Raw genomic sequence first — 13,848 nt, 5'->3', positions numbered from 1 at the left:
AAAAAAAAAAAAAAAAAAAGCAACTCTGGTGCCTGAATGGGAGATAACCTGGCTCTAACCCCGAGTACTTTATCACTGCCCTATAATCTTGTTTTATACACAACTTACTTCTAAAAGATGTCCTGGATCAGATTAAAGAAATAAGAATTTTTGACCTCATGTGGTTGAGTCGTTTCAGGAACTGAAGTGAAGTCCATTGCATCTTTGCACAGGAATTACCTGAAAGATGGGAAACCACCAAGAAGATTGCAGCCATGGTCAGACATGAGGTCTCGCCACTCCAAAATGCAGAGGTCACTCTTATACGGAAAAAATGTATTTTGTTTGATGTGAGTTGGCTACTGGGTTTGTGTTTATTTTTAAGGAAAGCTTCGCAGTGATAATTAAAGTTATCTGATTGACATTTGCTTTTGTACTCTGATCAGGAAAAGCAAGCAGAATTCAGAGAGAGATTCAGAAGCTATGCTCCTCTTGGATTTAAGGCAGAGAATCCATATGCAGTGCTTGATAAGGTAATTCGTTCTCACCTGTATCATGTGCATAACAATAGCCATATTAGAACGATTGTTTTAAATGGTGTTTCCTCCGAACACCACCATAATCGCACAAGTAAAAATGACACAGAGACAGTGTGAACTCCTACCATATGTCAAGAATGATATCAAGCCAGCGTTGGTGGCACAGGCCTAGAATCCTGGCTGCTTGAGGGACCGAGACAGGATCACAAAATCCAAGGCTTGCCTATCTCATGATAGAGTGAGTTTAAGGCTGATCTGAGTAATGTGGTTATATCCTATCTCAAAACAAAAAGGGAGGATGTGGATAGATGGGTGTAGAGGTGCCTAGTTTCTTAGGGAAGCCTTGAGTTCAATTTCTGCGTGTGTGTAAATGGATAGGGACACACTCACACATACACACTCACACACTCACATACACACACACTCACCCACACACTCACCCCCACACACTCACACTCTCACACCCACACACCCACACACTCACTCTCTCACACACACACTCACACACACTCACACCCACATGCCCACACACTCACACTCACTCACACACACTCACACTCGCACACACTCACACCCACACATCCACACTCACATACTCACACACACACTCACATACACACTCACACACACCCACACACTCACAATCACTCACACATACACTCGCACACACTCACACACACTCACATACATACACACTCACATACACACTCATACACACTTGCACACACACACTGACACTCACACACACTGACACTCACACACACATACATACACACACACACACATACACGCGCGGTAAAGAGGAGATTAAAATAAGAACTTTTAAAAGCATATTACATTTTAATTACCACTGTAGATCTATGAGATAGTTTCAGTTTTTCTCACTTTAGGAAGAAAATCAGCATATAGTTTTCTGATTTCACCTCATAAATTTCAGAAATGGGATTACAGTTTTGGCTATCTAAATTGTTTTAAAGAAATGATCAATTCTAACAATGATGCTGCTTCCAAAGTGATCATTTTCTCCTGTGTTTTCTAGTAAAGAGATTGGGGCAGGGCCTTTGCACACTACTCAGTAAACGCTCAACCAGTGATCTCCTCCACCTCCAGACGCCCACTGAGTATAGTTGTGACCACAGGAAAGCTCATAAGCCAAGTGTAAACACTGCTGAGTCATCCAATGTTTGTTTGTTTTTTCCTAAGTTACTTTATTATAAGAATTAACTCAACAGTTGGAGGAGAGGCCCTTGGTATTGCGAAGATCATATGCCCCAGTACAGGGGAATGCTAGGGCCAGGAAGTGGGAGTGGGTGGGTTGGGGAGCAGGGCAGGGGGGAAGGTATAGGGGGTTTGGGGGATAGCATTTGAAATGTAAATGAAGAAAATATCTAATAAAAAAAAGAATTAACTCAAATCCACATATGATTCATAGGAGATTTGGTTCTTTGTATTAGAAAAATACTTCAGGTTCTTAACCTTGCAGTCCAAATGGTACAAAAATGACCCCCTTAGGGTGAGAATGTTTCCATTCAGGTGCTGTTATCCTTCTGAATTCTTCTTTGGGTTCTATCTTCATGCTTGGCATAGTATTTTCCCTTGGAATGGTGTCCAAACTGACATAGCTCTTACCCCATTTTCCAAATCTGGCTTTGAATTGGAACTTAATTGCTTTTAACCCTGTTCAGAAAACCCTGCTCTGTAGTCTTCCATTTGGCTGAGGAAAGTTAGTTTATGTTCATTGAAAAGGAGTGAGTTAGCATATGTTAATAAAGGATTGTTAAAAAGACTATATCTAAACTCCAGGTGGTCTGAACAGATTGTGGATGGGAAATGTTTTTTTTTTCTTTTACTTGACTCACCAATATGCTGTCTGCAAACATTTATGACAGATATGTACTGAATCTCGCCACTTCCACACATGCTGTAGCAGCTTATAGTTGCACGTTTAAAGTGAGAGGGCTCATCCTCGGCCTTTCAGGACTCTGGCACTTCAAACAGGATGAAGCTGAATTACCTCCCTCTTGTCATTCTCTGGGTGGGCTTGTTGGCTTGTAAATCTAGTACTTCAAGAATCAGGTTCAACCAGAGGCATGGTTATTCTTGTTCTGCAGTGACAATGGATGACTATACTCCAGTCATTTCACCTCACAGGTGGAAGCCACTGACCTTCCAGGAACAAGGCGGGTGATGGACTATGATGGCGTCCTTTATTCCTCCCTTCCTCCCTCCCTCCCTCCCTCCCTCCCTCCCTTCATTTCTTCCTTCTACTCTTTCTTTCTGTGTTTGCTGGGGTTTGTTCAGAGCTAAAGATGGGGTGCATAAAATAGGGTGATTATTCAAGATAAAAGGCTGTTGACTTTGGAGAACATGCAGAGTGTGAAGAGTTCTCTTTGTCTAAAAGATGTTGGATGCATCACAGATGTACAGTTGTACATTTGGTGCAGAGGTGAGAGAGATTGCTTACCAGCCGGATAGAATATTTGAAAGGAGGTTGAAAGTAGAGGCAGATGCCAAAGCTATGCTGCTGTAGGGACTCATGAACACACTGGAACATACTAGAAGCCTACAGTTTTGAGATGGACACTTTTGCCACAAGCAGATGCTTATATCACAGGCTCAATGAGATAAGTCTGAGCAAGCGCATCCAAAGTCTACAACCTGTATGGGGAGCCTCTGAGGTTCCTGTTCACCTTTGCTAAGCCTTAGAGAAAGATGAAGGAAAAGGAAAGGGGTCCTCTGTGAATCTATAATATGAGCCTATTGTCAGAAGCACCCAAAGTTCTCTTTATTCTGCCCAGGGATTAAGGAATTCCCAAGGCCAGGAAACAGAAGTGGCCATATTAGCTCCTTTTAGAACCCAGTAGAAGACAATTCAAATCTCTGGAAAACATGCTTCCAATCTTGATCTACTGTCCTCTTGGGAGCAACAAACAAAGCTAGTCAGATGCTAGGACACCAGTTGAGCAGTAAACAATGCATAACCCTCATACCTGGGGGTCAGCAGGAGCCCCAGATGCAGAACCATGTAAAGATCTTCAGATACTAGGGGAAAAAAATGAGCACACTGAAAAAGAAATGAGCAGCATTCTGTTTTGAGTTTATCAAAAATGTTCAGTTGAATCTGGAAAAGTACCAGTTACTTACAGAAATGGAAATTACAGTTGCCAAAGACATACAACTCAGTAGATAGGAGAATGAGTTAGTTACATTTGGAAAGAAAAAAAAAAGGTAAAATGCATGTTACATTGGAAGAAATGACTCAGGATATAGCAAATAGATGTAAGGAAATTGGGGAATGGAGAAGAAATATAGGGGAAGAAGTTCTAATGTACCTAACTCCTATGTCCTAGAAAACAGAATAAACAAAATGATAGATAGATTGAGGCTTCTCAAGAACTGGATTGAGCATGAATCCATGGCTTCAGGAGGCTGAGTGAATCCTAATCCAGATAAGTGAAAGTCTGTCTAACTTCATCAAAGGGAACCAAAGAATACCAAAGGTGACCAGATAAAACCAGACAGAATTAGTTAGTAGTGTTGAGAAGGCAAGAAGATCTCAGCAACAACAGAAACCAGAGGTCTCTGGCAACACCTTCCAAATCCCGAGTAGGAATAAAATTAAAGCATGCTGGATAGTGTAGCATTGGGATGAACACAGTGCCCACAGAGCCTTTGCCTCCAGAAAAGGGGACAGCAAAGTGAAATGTCACTTTAGGACAGAGCCACATGCCACCAGACCTCGGGAGGAGTGACCAGAGTGACAACTGTACCGCCAATGGTCTGGGACCAAGTACAGAAAGAACCAGAACCTGTGGCCTCAGAGCACATTAACACAGAACTTGGAAGCTTGGGCATAAAATGCATACCTTTTCCATAAAGATTGTTTCTAGAAATACTAAGTCTATATGGTGTTCTTCTCATCGTTGTAATAAAGTATCTTGGCAGGATTAATTTAAGGAGGGGTTTGTTCTGGCTCACAGTCTGATGTTCCATAGTGACCATCACCCTGGCAGGAGTATGAGACAGCTGGTTTTGGTGCATCAGCCACTGGAACACACAGCGGTGCTGATGCTGCTGACCCAACTCACATTCTTCTTTTCATTCATCCCATGAACTGATGCCATCCACATTTAGGGTAGGTTTTTTTTTTTTTTTTACCTCAGCCCAATCTAGCAACTCAAGCCCATTGGTTTGTCTTCTAGTTGATTATGGATCTTATCAAGTTGACAATACATCACAGGAAATGAGATTTTCTTTTTTAAAAGTAACAATTAGAAAACAATATGTAGCTCTTTGTGGCTCATTCATGTTGCATTAGGTATTAAGGATAACCTAGAGGGTTTTTAAGGACATGTTTGGAGACAAAGTTTGGAGCTAAGATGAAAGGATGGACCATCTAGAGACTGCCATACCTGGGAATCCACCCCATAATCAGCTTCCAAACGCTGACACCATTGCATACACTAGCAAGATTTTGCTGAAAGGACCCAGATATAGCTGTCTCTTGTGAGACTATGCCGGGGCCTAGCAAACACAGAAGTGGATGCTCACAGTCAGCTATTGGATGGATCACAGGGCTCCCAATGGAGGAGCTAGAGAAAGTCCCCAAGGAGCTAAAGGGATCTGCAACCCTATAGGTGGAACAACATTCTGAACTAACCAGTACCCCGGAGCTCTTGACTCTAGCTGCATATGTATCAAAAGATGGCCTAGTCGGCCATCACTGGAAAGAGAGGCCTCTTGGACACACAAACTTTATATCCCCAGTACAGGGGAACGCCAGGGCCAAAATAAATGGGAATGGGTGGGTAGGGAAGTGGGGGGGAGGGTGTGGGGGACTTTTGGGATAGCATTGGAAATGTAATTGAGGAAAATACGTAATAAAAATATTTTAAAAATAACAATTAGAAAACAATACGTAGCTCTTTGTGGCTCATTCATGTTGCATTAGATATTAAGGATAACCTAGAGGGTTTTTAAGGACATGGAAGGATGCACAGGTCAGGTGTTGGTTAGGATTTTCCTGCTATGAATAAACACCATGACCAAGACAACTCTTATAAAGGACAACATTTAATTGGGGTTGATTTACAGGTTCAGAGGATCAGTCCATTATCATCAAGGTGGGAGCATGGCAGCATCTAGCCAGGCAAGGTACAGGCAAAGCTGAGAGTTCTACATCTTCATCTGAAGGCTGCTAATGGAAGACTGACTTCCAGGCAGCTAGGATGAGGGTCCTAAGCCCACGCCCACAGTGACACACCTACTCCAACAAGGCCATACCTCCTAATAGTGCCACTCCCTGGGCCAAGCATATAGAAACCATCACATGTCATATGAAAATGTGGTACTATTTTATATAGGGGACTAAGCATACGTGGATTTGGGTACCTAAGGCAGGGTCTTGGAATTTTCTGTAGATTTGGAGGTACAAACATACTATACAACTAGCTAATGGCAATGTTCTGACATTTAAAAATCCCTAAGAGTACATTAAGGTGTTCTCATTACACGCCAAAAAAAACAAGTGAATACACATGTTAAGAAGATGCATATTTGAAAGCATGTCCATGATAAACACATAAATATTTGCTTGTTAAAAATGGTTAAAATTGATGGAACATTAAAAGATCCATAGTTGATTTTTAAAGCAAAATGAAGAAAACTAAAGAAATTCTGTTGTCTGACCTTGGGAGGAGGATAGAGCGAAATGTGAAACAGAAAGCAAAACTTTCCTTTGCAAAGTTAGCTACTTTGTATCAAGTTGCAACCTGAGCACAAGAGGAGAAACTGCTCATGGAGTGAGCCTTGCAGACACAGCAGCAGGAAGGGCAAAGAGACTATGGGTGGCTGTGATTCCTTTCAGTTCTCCTGTGTCCTTCACTTTTCACTTTGAGAACACACTGTTCTATTAATAGAAAGTAAAAGTAAGAGCTGCTCATCAAAAAGGGGGGAAAAACGTAGTTTCTAGTAGATGCACAACAGTTTTTCTATGTGACAGGATAATAGGTGAGCCTTGGCAAAGGCGATTATTAGGTAAAATTCGAACACAGGTATGTGTGAATGAATTTACTCTGTATGTTCTTGGGCATGTGCATTCTTGAGTGTGTCCTGTACTATTGATCATTGGCAGGGTCATTTTGAAGTTGGAGAGGTTTCCTTCCTTCCTTCCTTCCTTCCTTCCTTCCTTCCTTCCTTCCTTCCTTCCTTCCTTCCTTCCTTCCTTCCTTCCTTTCTTCCCTCCCTCCCTCCCTCCCTCCCTCCCTCCCAGTGTCTTACTCTGTGGTTCAGGCTGGCTTTGAACTTTCAGTGATCCACCTGCCTCAGCCTCCTGCATGCTGGGATCATAAGCATGATGCACTACTCACAAATAGAGGATTTTTCTTTTATCTTTTCCTTTTTCTTTTTCCTTTCTTTCTTTCTCTTTTTCTTTCTTTCTTTTGGTGGTGGTTTTATTTTGTTAAACTAAGAAATCAAAGAGAAGAGGAAGTTAGAATGAGGGGAGGACTTGCATGAGGGTATACTGGGAGGAGAAGAAGGGCTGATGTTGGTTTGGTAAAATAGATAAATTATACATGTACATACATACACACACACACACACACACACACACACACACACAATTCCTGACATGGAACTTCCCTTGTCCTTGAGCAAAGCCCAGCTGCTCAATGAAACTAAGAAGTCAAAAGCCTTCTACACTACAGTTTACTAATAATTACACTGCAGAGTTTTTATTTAAATTTTCTTTTGAGACTCACAATTTGAGTTTTGCAGTAGCAGAACCAGGGGATGCTGACTTCAGTGTGCAGGTGTGTTTTCTCCTCAGGCAAATCAGGAGCTCGAGGCTCTAGAGGAAGAGATGGGGCAGATGCAAAACTGTGCACATCTTTTTGAGGTGGCTCTTCCGGAGTACAAACAAATGAAGCAGTGCCGACAAGAAATCCGCCTGCTCAAAGGGCTCTGGGATGTCATTATTTATGTTAGGGTAAGATGGATTTCTGGGCAGGATGGTCCTCCTTAGTAAGAGTTTTGAGTAAACATGCAATTTTATTCTCTCTATTTGGGTTTCATAATGTCTTAACGTATACACAGATTAGATTTCACTCCAGACCTCTATCCTCAGAATTAAAGTCCATAGATGTAAATGAATGATTCTGCTCAACTATCAGCTGCTTCTATCTTTATTTAGTTCAGAGTAAAACCTTATTTAATGAGCTGGCTACCTCAGATCCTTGGTGGTATTATATAGAATATGAATTTAAAATTAACATATAAATCCGTGTTAACTATACTGTTGGCTGTGTATACAAACTCACACAGATACCCCATTTGCATTTTCTAGATCTGTATATAAACTGACACGTACTGAAAATATTTAATTTACTTGTGATTAATACTAAAAGGTTATATATAAAAGGCTTGAAAAATATACATCCTGCAGAAATTCCTTAAGTCAGTTGAAAGCCATGTAGAAATGTATTAACAAGGTGTGCAACATAAATAAATATATAAAATATGACCAAAACTGGCTAATGAGATTTTTGTAATAATAAAGAATTTTGGCAGCAGCCTATTTTTATATTGCATGTAGAATTCAGAAGTCTATTATTTAGTAATATGCTTATCAATTTATTCAAACTATGCAGGATAAATTGATGGTGACTATGTGGAATTTATTACTGCTACTAGAAATTAATATATCATGGTATTTTAGCCTTAAGCCTGACAAGTTTTGACAATTCTTTTGTTTTAGTGATGAGGAAGTTTTGACAAGTATAGTTAATATTTTTTTAAAAAATGTCTTTCTGCTGGCCGAAAGAGTTCCTGCATGCCGCCAGTTTGTGTATTTTGCCGTTTAGGCCCATTTTCACCAAATGTTGACACTTTTATCTCCTTGTGCATTTTCAGAGAAGCATTGATAATTGGACCGAAACCCAGTGGAGACAGATTAACGTGGAACAGATGGACTTGGAGCTCAGAAGGTTTGCCAAGGCAAGTTGCATAACTGCTGGGCAGAGTTATTTATCTTTCTCAGCACTCTCCTTCCGTCTTCCCCAGCTTAGTATCTGGTGCATTGGGCTCCATTTCCTTATTTACTTCAAACAGAATAAGACAAGATAGTATTTTTTTCCCCACTCTCAGCCAGTTGTACATTTCCTCAAGCCTGCCCTTCTGTGAGTGGGTTGATACAAGCATATTAGTGCATGCTTTTAAGGGTTAGTGGGTGTATGAGAGACAACCTGACCACCAACTTGCTATCCAGAGTGGAGAGGGAGACTGTGGGCATCAGGCCTAAGGTTGTGGTTTAGGAGCTGAGCCTCTGTTTCTTTCTTTAGCAACCATGGTATTCTGTACCTGAAAAGGCACCTGTTGGCTTGGCTCTTGGGTTCGCATCTGGACTTGCATGGACTATGACGACCTTTGTCGTTGGTGATTATTCCAGCGTAAAGCAAAGGGTTATGCACACACAGAGCTTTGCTTACATGAACTTACTGCCTTGACTAGTCCTCATAGCTCACGTACCCAGAAGAGAGCAGAAATTCTTAGAGAAGGTCAAAGACCACAACAGCAAAGGGGAGTTAAAAATGTCAGGCCCTCCTGGCAGGAATGGGCTGGCAGACTCACCAGCTTCAGAGGCTCCTGAGTGAAGTCTGGGCAACATAAAGAAAGGAAGGAAGAAAGGGGTGGAGAGGAAAGAGCAGGTGGGCTCTTTGCTTTCTTCCTTCTTTGCAATGTCCTTGCCCCAGGTTGAGTTCTGTGCTCAGCTTGTCTCAGACTTTTATTGTCCCAGACTCAAACCCCTGATCCTGGTAGCAACACCACTTCCACCTCTGCCCTTTATTTTTAAAGTAATCAGCGCAATATTTACCCAGTTTTATGAGATTTTATTATTGTTCCTTGTGTTAGGATGAAAGCTGAGTGGAGACTCTATTCAAAACATCTTTAGAACATACAATAGTTACGTTCCATGAAAAGAGATACAAATAACCAGCATTTCAAGGGTCCATCCAGATGAACTAGATATTCCAGGGCAGTATCATTAATCTGATTTTACTAGTGTTACTAGAGGAAGCAAGGTTTTGTGCATGCCTGTATCTTTCTGAATTTGATTTTCCATGGCACATCCAGTTAGCTCTCCTTTTTAAGAAACTCTGGAACCTAGGTATCTTGTTCATAGTAGATTCCTAAGTTGGAATGAGTGATTCCCTTTGCATTTCTCCAAGGCAGTTCATAGTTTAGAACAATGGTTCTCAGCCTTCTTAACACTATGACCTTTTAATATAGTTCCTCATGTTGTGTTGACCTCCAACCATAAAATTATTTTCATTGCTACTGCATAGCTGTAATTTTGCTACTGTCATGAATTATAATGTAGATATCTGTGATTTCCAGTGGTCTTAGATGATCCTCCTGAAAGAGTCATTCAGCCCCAAAGAGGTTGTAACCTACAGGTTGGGAACCATTGATCTAGAGGATCCAATGTTCTCTCTTTCTTGAATTTTTGTAATTGTTTAAAGACAGTAGTAGTTTTTTAAAAATTATTTATTGTATATGCCCAGGCTGGCCTTTTATCTAGCTTCACTGTCTTTCCTAATCCATGGATGGAGAAAGGTCTATGTATTCTCCCAAAGTAAATAAATTATGTGTGTAATATTGTTATGTATAGGAATCTGGGCCTTTCCCTTATATTTCTTTAGGAAATTTGGTCACTGGACAAGGCTGTCCGCATCTGGGATGCTTATTCAGGCCTGGAAGGCACTGTGAAGGACATGACAACCTCCCTAAGAGCCATTGCAGAGCTACAGAACCCTGCCCTCAGAGACAGGCATTGGCAGCAGCTGATGAAGGCCATTGGGGTGCGTACTGGGGCCACCTTCACAGGGTAGTAACTACTTAAGGTGTCACTCCTAGCTTGCCTCGTTTGAGGTACAGTGGAACATGTCAGGAAGCCTCTGATCATATGCCCGAGGTCAGGTTCCTTGAGGACCAGTGAATGACAGGCACCCAAGGAGCCTGCTGCTCATCTGGAGGACCAAAGAATGACTGGCACCCAAAAAGCTCACTCCTTCACCCCCTTTATATCCTACTGGCTGTGCGACCTCAAGAAAGTCGCTTCTATAGTTTGGGTTTATTTTCACTTTTATCATGAGATGGATTCTGCCTGTTTTCAGAGAGGACAACAGCCTCCCAAAAGCAGAGTGCTGTCCTTCACAGGACTGCAATTGAGATGTTTTTTCTGCTGCCACCTAGCTGGACCCCTTATCATTTTTAAAGGACATGAGATAACTTCAGGGTGTAGGAAGAACAAAATACTTTTTAACCAAATCCTGGGTGAAGGGATGTGGGGAAGAGGATAGAGATGAATGTTGAGTTCTTTCAGACGATGAACCTGAATAACGGCACGAGTAAGGGTAATTTTTGCCAAGCCACTAGGATTAAATTAGTGGTGAAACTAGGTCGTATCACGAGTGATTGGAAATTATGTTCTGTAGCCGGGCACTTCAGGAAGAAAAGACAAATGGGCTGCCACCTGATCCCTGGAGTTTCAAGCAAATTATAATACATGAAGAGTGGGAGTCTGCTTTATAAGCAAACGCAATAGGAAACGGGTTGAAAATGGAAGGGTGCGAAGCAGAAGACAGCTCTATGTTTGAACATGACAGAGACTTGGCCCTGAGAGTCTGCAGATGTGACTGCAGATGAAGGCTCAGGAGCCATGTGCTGAGAGGGAATGACTCTATTACCACATCTTTCAGGAACCTTCATTAAATAAAGTCTGCCTCTCTTTCTTCCTAATCAGGTCAGATTCTCAATAAATGACAGCACAACGCTGTCAGACTTGCTGGCAGTGCAGCTGCACCGAGTAGAAGATGACGTGAGAGACATTGTGGATCAGGCCGTGAAGGAGCTAGGCACAGAGAAGGTACCATCCTCAGGCACGGGTCTCTGCCATGGTGCTGGGCTTATGTTTCTGCAGAGAAGCTGTTTGTATGAGTTCATTGATGTGGGAGTGTGGAAGCATATATTCAAGTTTTTCCTCTGCCGCTGGGTACCCTGGGCAGGATACAGGACTACTCAAAGGCATAGGACACACAGCAACAGGAGGGTCAGCCCCAGTAAGGGGGATAGGGGCCAACTGTATATCTCTTCCTTTGCAGCAAGCACCACTCTTAAGGGCTGAGTTAACACAGTTGGCCTTTCATAATAGTAAGTAGTTATTATTTCTGGTGTATGGAAGGGGACACTGAGGCATAAGACGGTAATTAACTTACCTAGGTTTGTTTAGGAGCCTGAGATTCACCTTCCGACCCTATCCTCACCTACCTCGTGCGGACTAATATATGTTCATATGTTCATATGTTCATATTCAGATAATCATATCTGCCCTTGGTGTGGCTTTTTAAACCTTCTCGTATTTGTATCCCTTCAGGGAGTAGGTTGTAAAACTCAGATCCAATAGAACAGTGTTAATGTGATGTACTGTCCTTTGCAGTGACGGCATGTACAGCCCAGTCTTGTCACCATGAATCATCTAGAGAAAAAAAGTGAGGCCAGTCACATTTGGAATATTATTGATGTTAATTTTAATCATTTATAAATACTTATTCATAATTTATAATTATAATTTATTAATAAATATTAACATTAATACTAAACTTTTTGGAATTCTAAGTCATGGCTGAGATATTGGCCCTAAATTTGATGTGGATGCACTTCAATTAACGGGTCCTTCTAATCTAGGTTATCACTGATGTCAGCCACACCTGGGAAGCCCTGGAATTTTCTTATGAGGCTCACCATAGAACAGGCACCCCACTGCTGAAGTCTGATGAACAGCTTTTTGAGACTCTAGAGCACAACCAGGTAAAATGGATTTTTAAAATAGATTTTAATTAATTTAGGACACTGATTTTTCAAAATCACATACAAAGTCCCATTCATTTGTTTACTGAGCACTTACTCATACCAGGCTCCAGGTGTGGGATCGTTTGGCATTCAAAGTATGAACTCCTGCTCTCAGGGGACTTGTAGTTCAGAAAGCAGATGACACAAAGGAGTCTTCTAGGATGCTAAGGAGAGACAAACAGACTCCTAGGAGGCTGAGACAGACAGACTCCCAGAAGATTAAGGAGAGACAGACAAATTCCTAAAGACTAAGAAGAGACAGTCAGACTCCTAGGAGACTAAGAGAATGACAGACTCCTAACAGACTTAAGAATAGATAGATTGACTCTCAGAAGACTAAGGAAAGACAGACTGACTCCTAGAAGACTAAGGAGAGACAGGACAGTCAGATCCTTGGGGGATTAAGAATAGACAGACTGACTCCAAGAAGCCTAAGAGGGGATAGACACTGGACTATGGAGAGATGGACTCCTCAAAGGCCAATGAGATGCAGAGGCCTTCTAATCAGAGTGCGAGAGTGTTGGGTTCCTTGGGAGGTGATGATGCTTAGTCTGGCCTTAAAGGATAGACTGGCCAAAAAATGACCACCAGGAAAGGACAACTATGTAGTGGGACCAATGATGTTAGTGTTGTCTGGAACATCAGAAAACAGGCACCTCTCAAGGGTTTGGATTCCTTGGACTATAGCATTTTACCCCCATGGGAGTAAGGAACAATAAGCCTGGAGACACAGATGTGAACACAGCATACATGACTTAGATTACAAAGCTACAAAGAAGGGTATCTCTTGAGACCTTTCTGAGAAGAAATGTAGATGAGAACATCCGAAAAGGATGACTGTCACTGTGATGAGCCATAAATCTAGAGCCCGGGAGCACCAAGATTCTGGGCTGATTTGGTGTGAGCATCATTTGTATAAAGGCAAAAAGCCAGCCAGAGCCCAGCATAAATGCTCAGTGTGGCATGAGGGTTGGGAGGCCATTGTCAGTATCCAGTGAGCTGGATAGAGAGAGAAAGGAGACATGGCCCAGCACCTTGACAGAGGCTGCATTTGGTTAACAACAGAATAGATGGGGAAGGGTAAGAGACTGTGAACAGGGAAATAAGGGAATAGGATATTGCAAAGAAACCAAGGGGTGGGATTTTGTTTCAAAGAGGAATTACATATATTAAACCCTTAGAGTGAAGTAGAACCAGAGGTCACTATGCTGTAGAGCCCTAAGATTTCAATGTGAGCATGTTGAGAAGTGACTGTTATATTGTTGCCTGCAAGTCTTGGTGACAAGATGACTGTACATGATAGCAGTTGGCTGAGAGGGAAGAGGAAGCTATAGGAAGTTTTACTTTTTGAGATCTACATGCATACACAGCAGAGTGCAAGTGCTCTCTCCTCTCTCCCCTCCCCTCCCCTCCCCTCCTC

General features: G+C 41.9%; 1 protein-coding gene across 1 annotated transcript in view; it reads left to right on the top strand.

Moving 5' to 3' along the window:
* Nucleotides 1-13,848, top strand: part of Dnah11 (dynein axonemal heavy chain 11) — a 309,803-nt gene that overhangs the window by 65,531 nt on the left and 230,424 nt on the right. The window contains exons 19-25 of the mRNA XM_029484410.1: nt 213-329; nt 426-512; nt 7,348-7,506; nt 8,430-8,513; nt 10,220-10,378; nt 11,323-11,445; nt 12,264-12,386. Coding sequence (XP_029340270.1) covers nt 213-329; nt 426-512; nt 7,348-7,506; nt 8,430-8,513; nt 10,220-10,378; nt 11,323-11,445; nt 12,264-12,386 — 852 coding nt within the window. The remainder of the gene's footprint in view (nt 1-212; nt 330-425; nt 513-7,347; nt 7,507-8,429; nt 8,514-10,219; nt 10,379-11,322; nt 11,446-12,263; nt 12,387-13,848) is intronic.

This window comes from Mus caroli, chromosome 12 (assembly GCF_900094665.2).
Source record: "Mus caroli chromosome 12, CAROLI_EIJ_v1.1, whole genome shotgun sequence".
Classification (NCBI taxonomy): Eukaryota; Metazoa; Chordata; class Mammalia; order Rodentia; family Muridae; genus Mus; species Mus caroli.
This window is presented reverse-complemented; position numbering and strand designations above follow the sequence as displayed.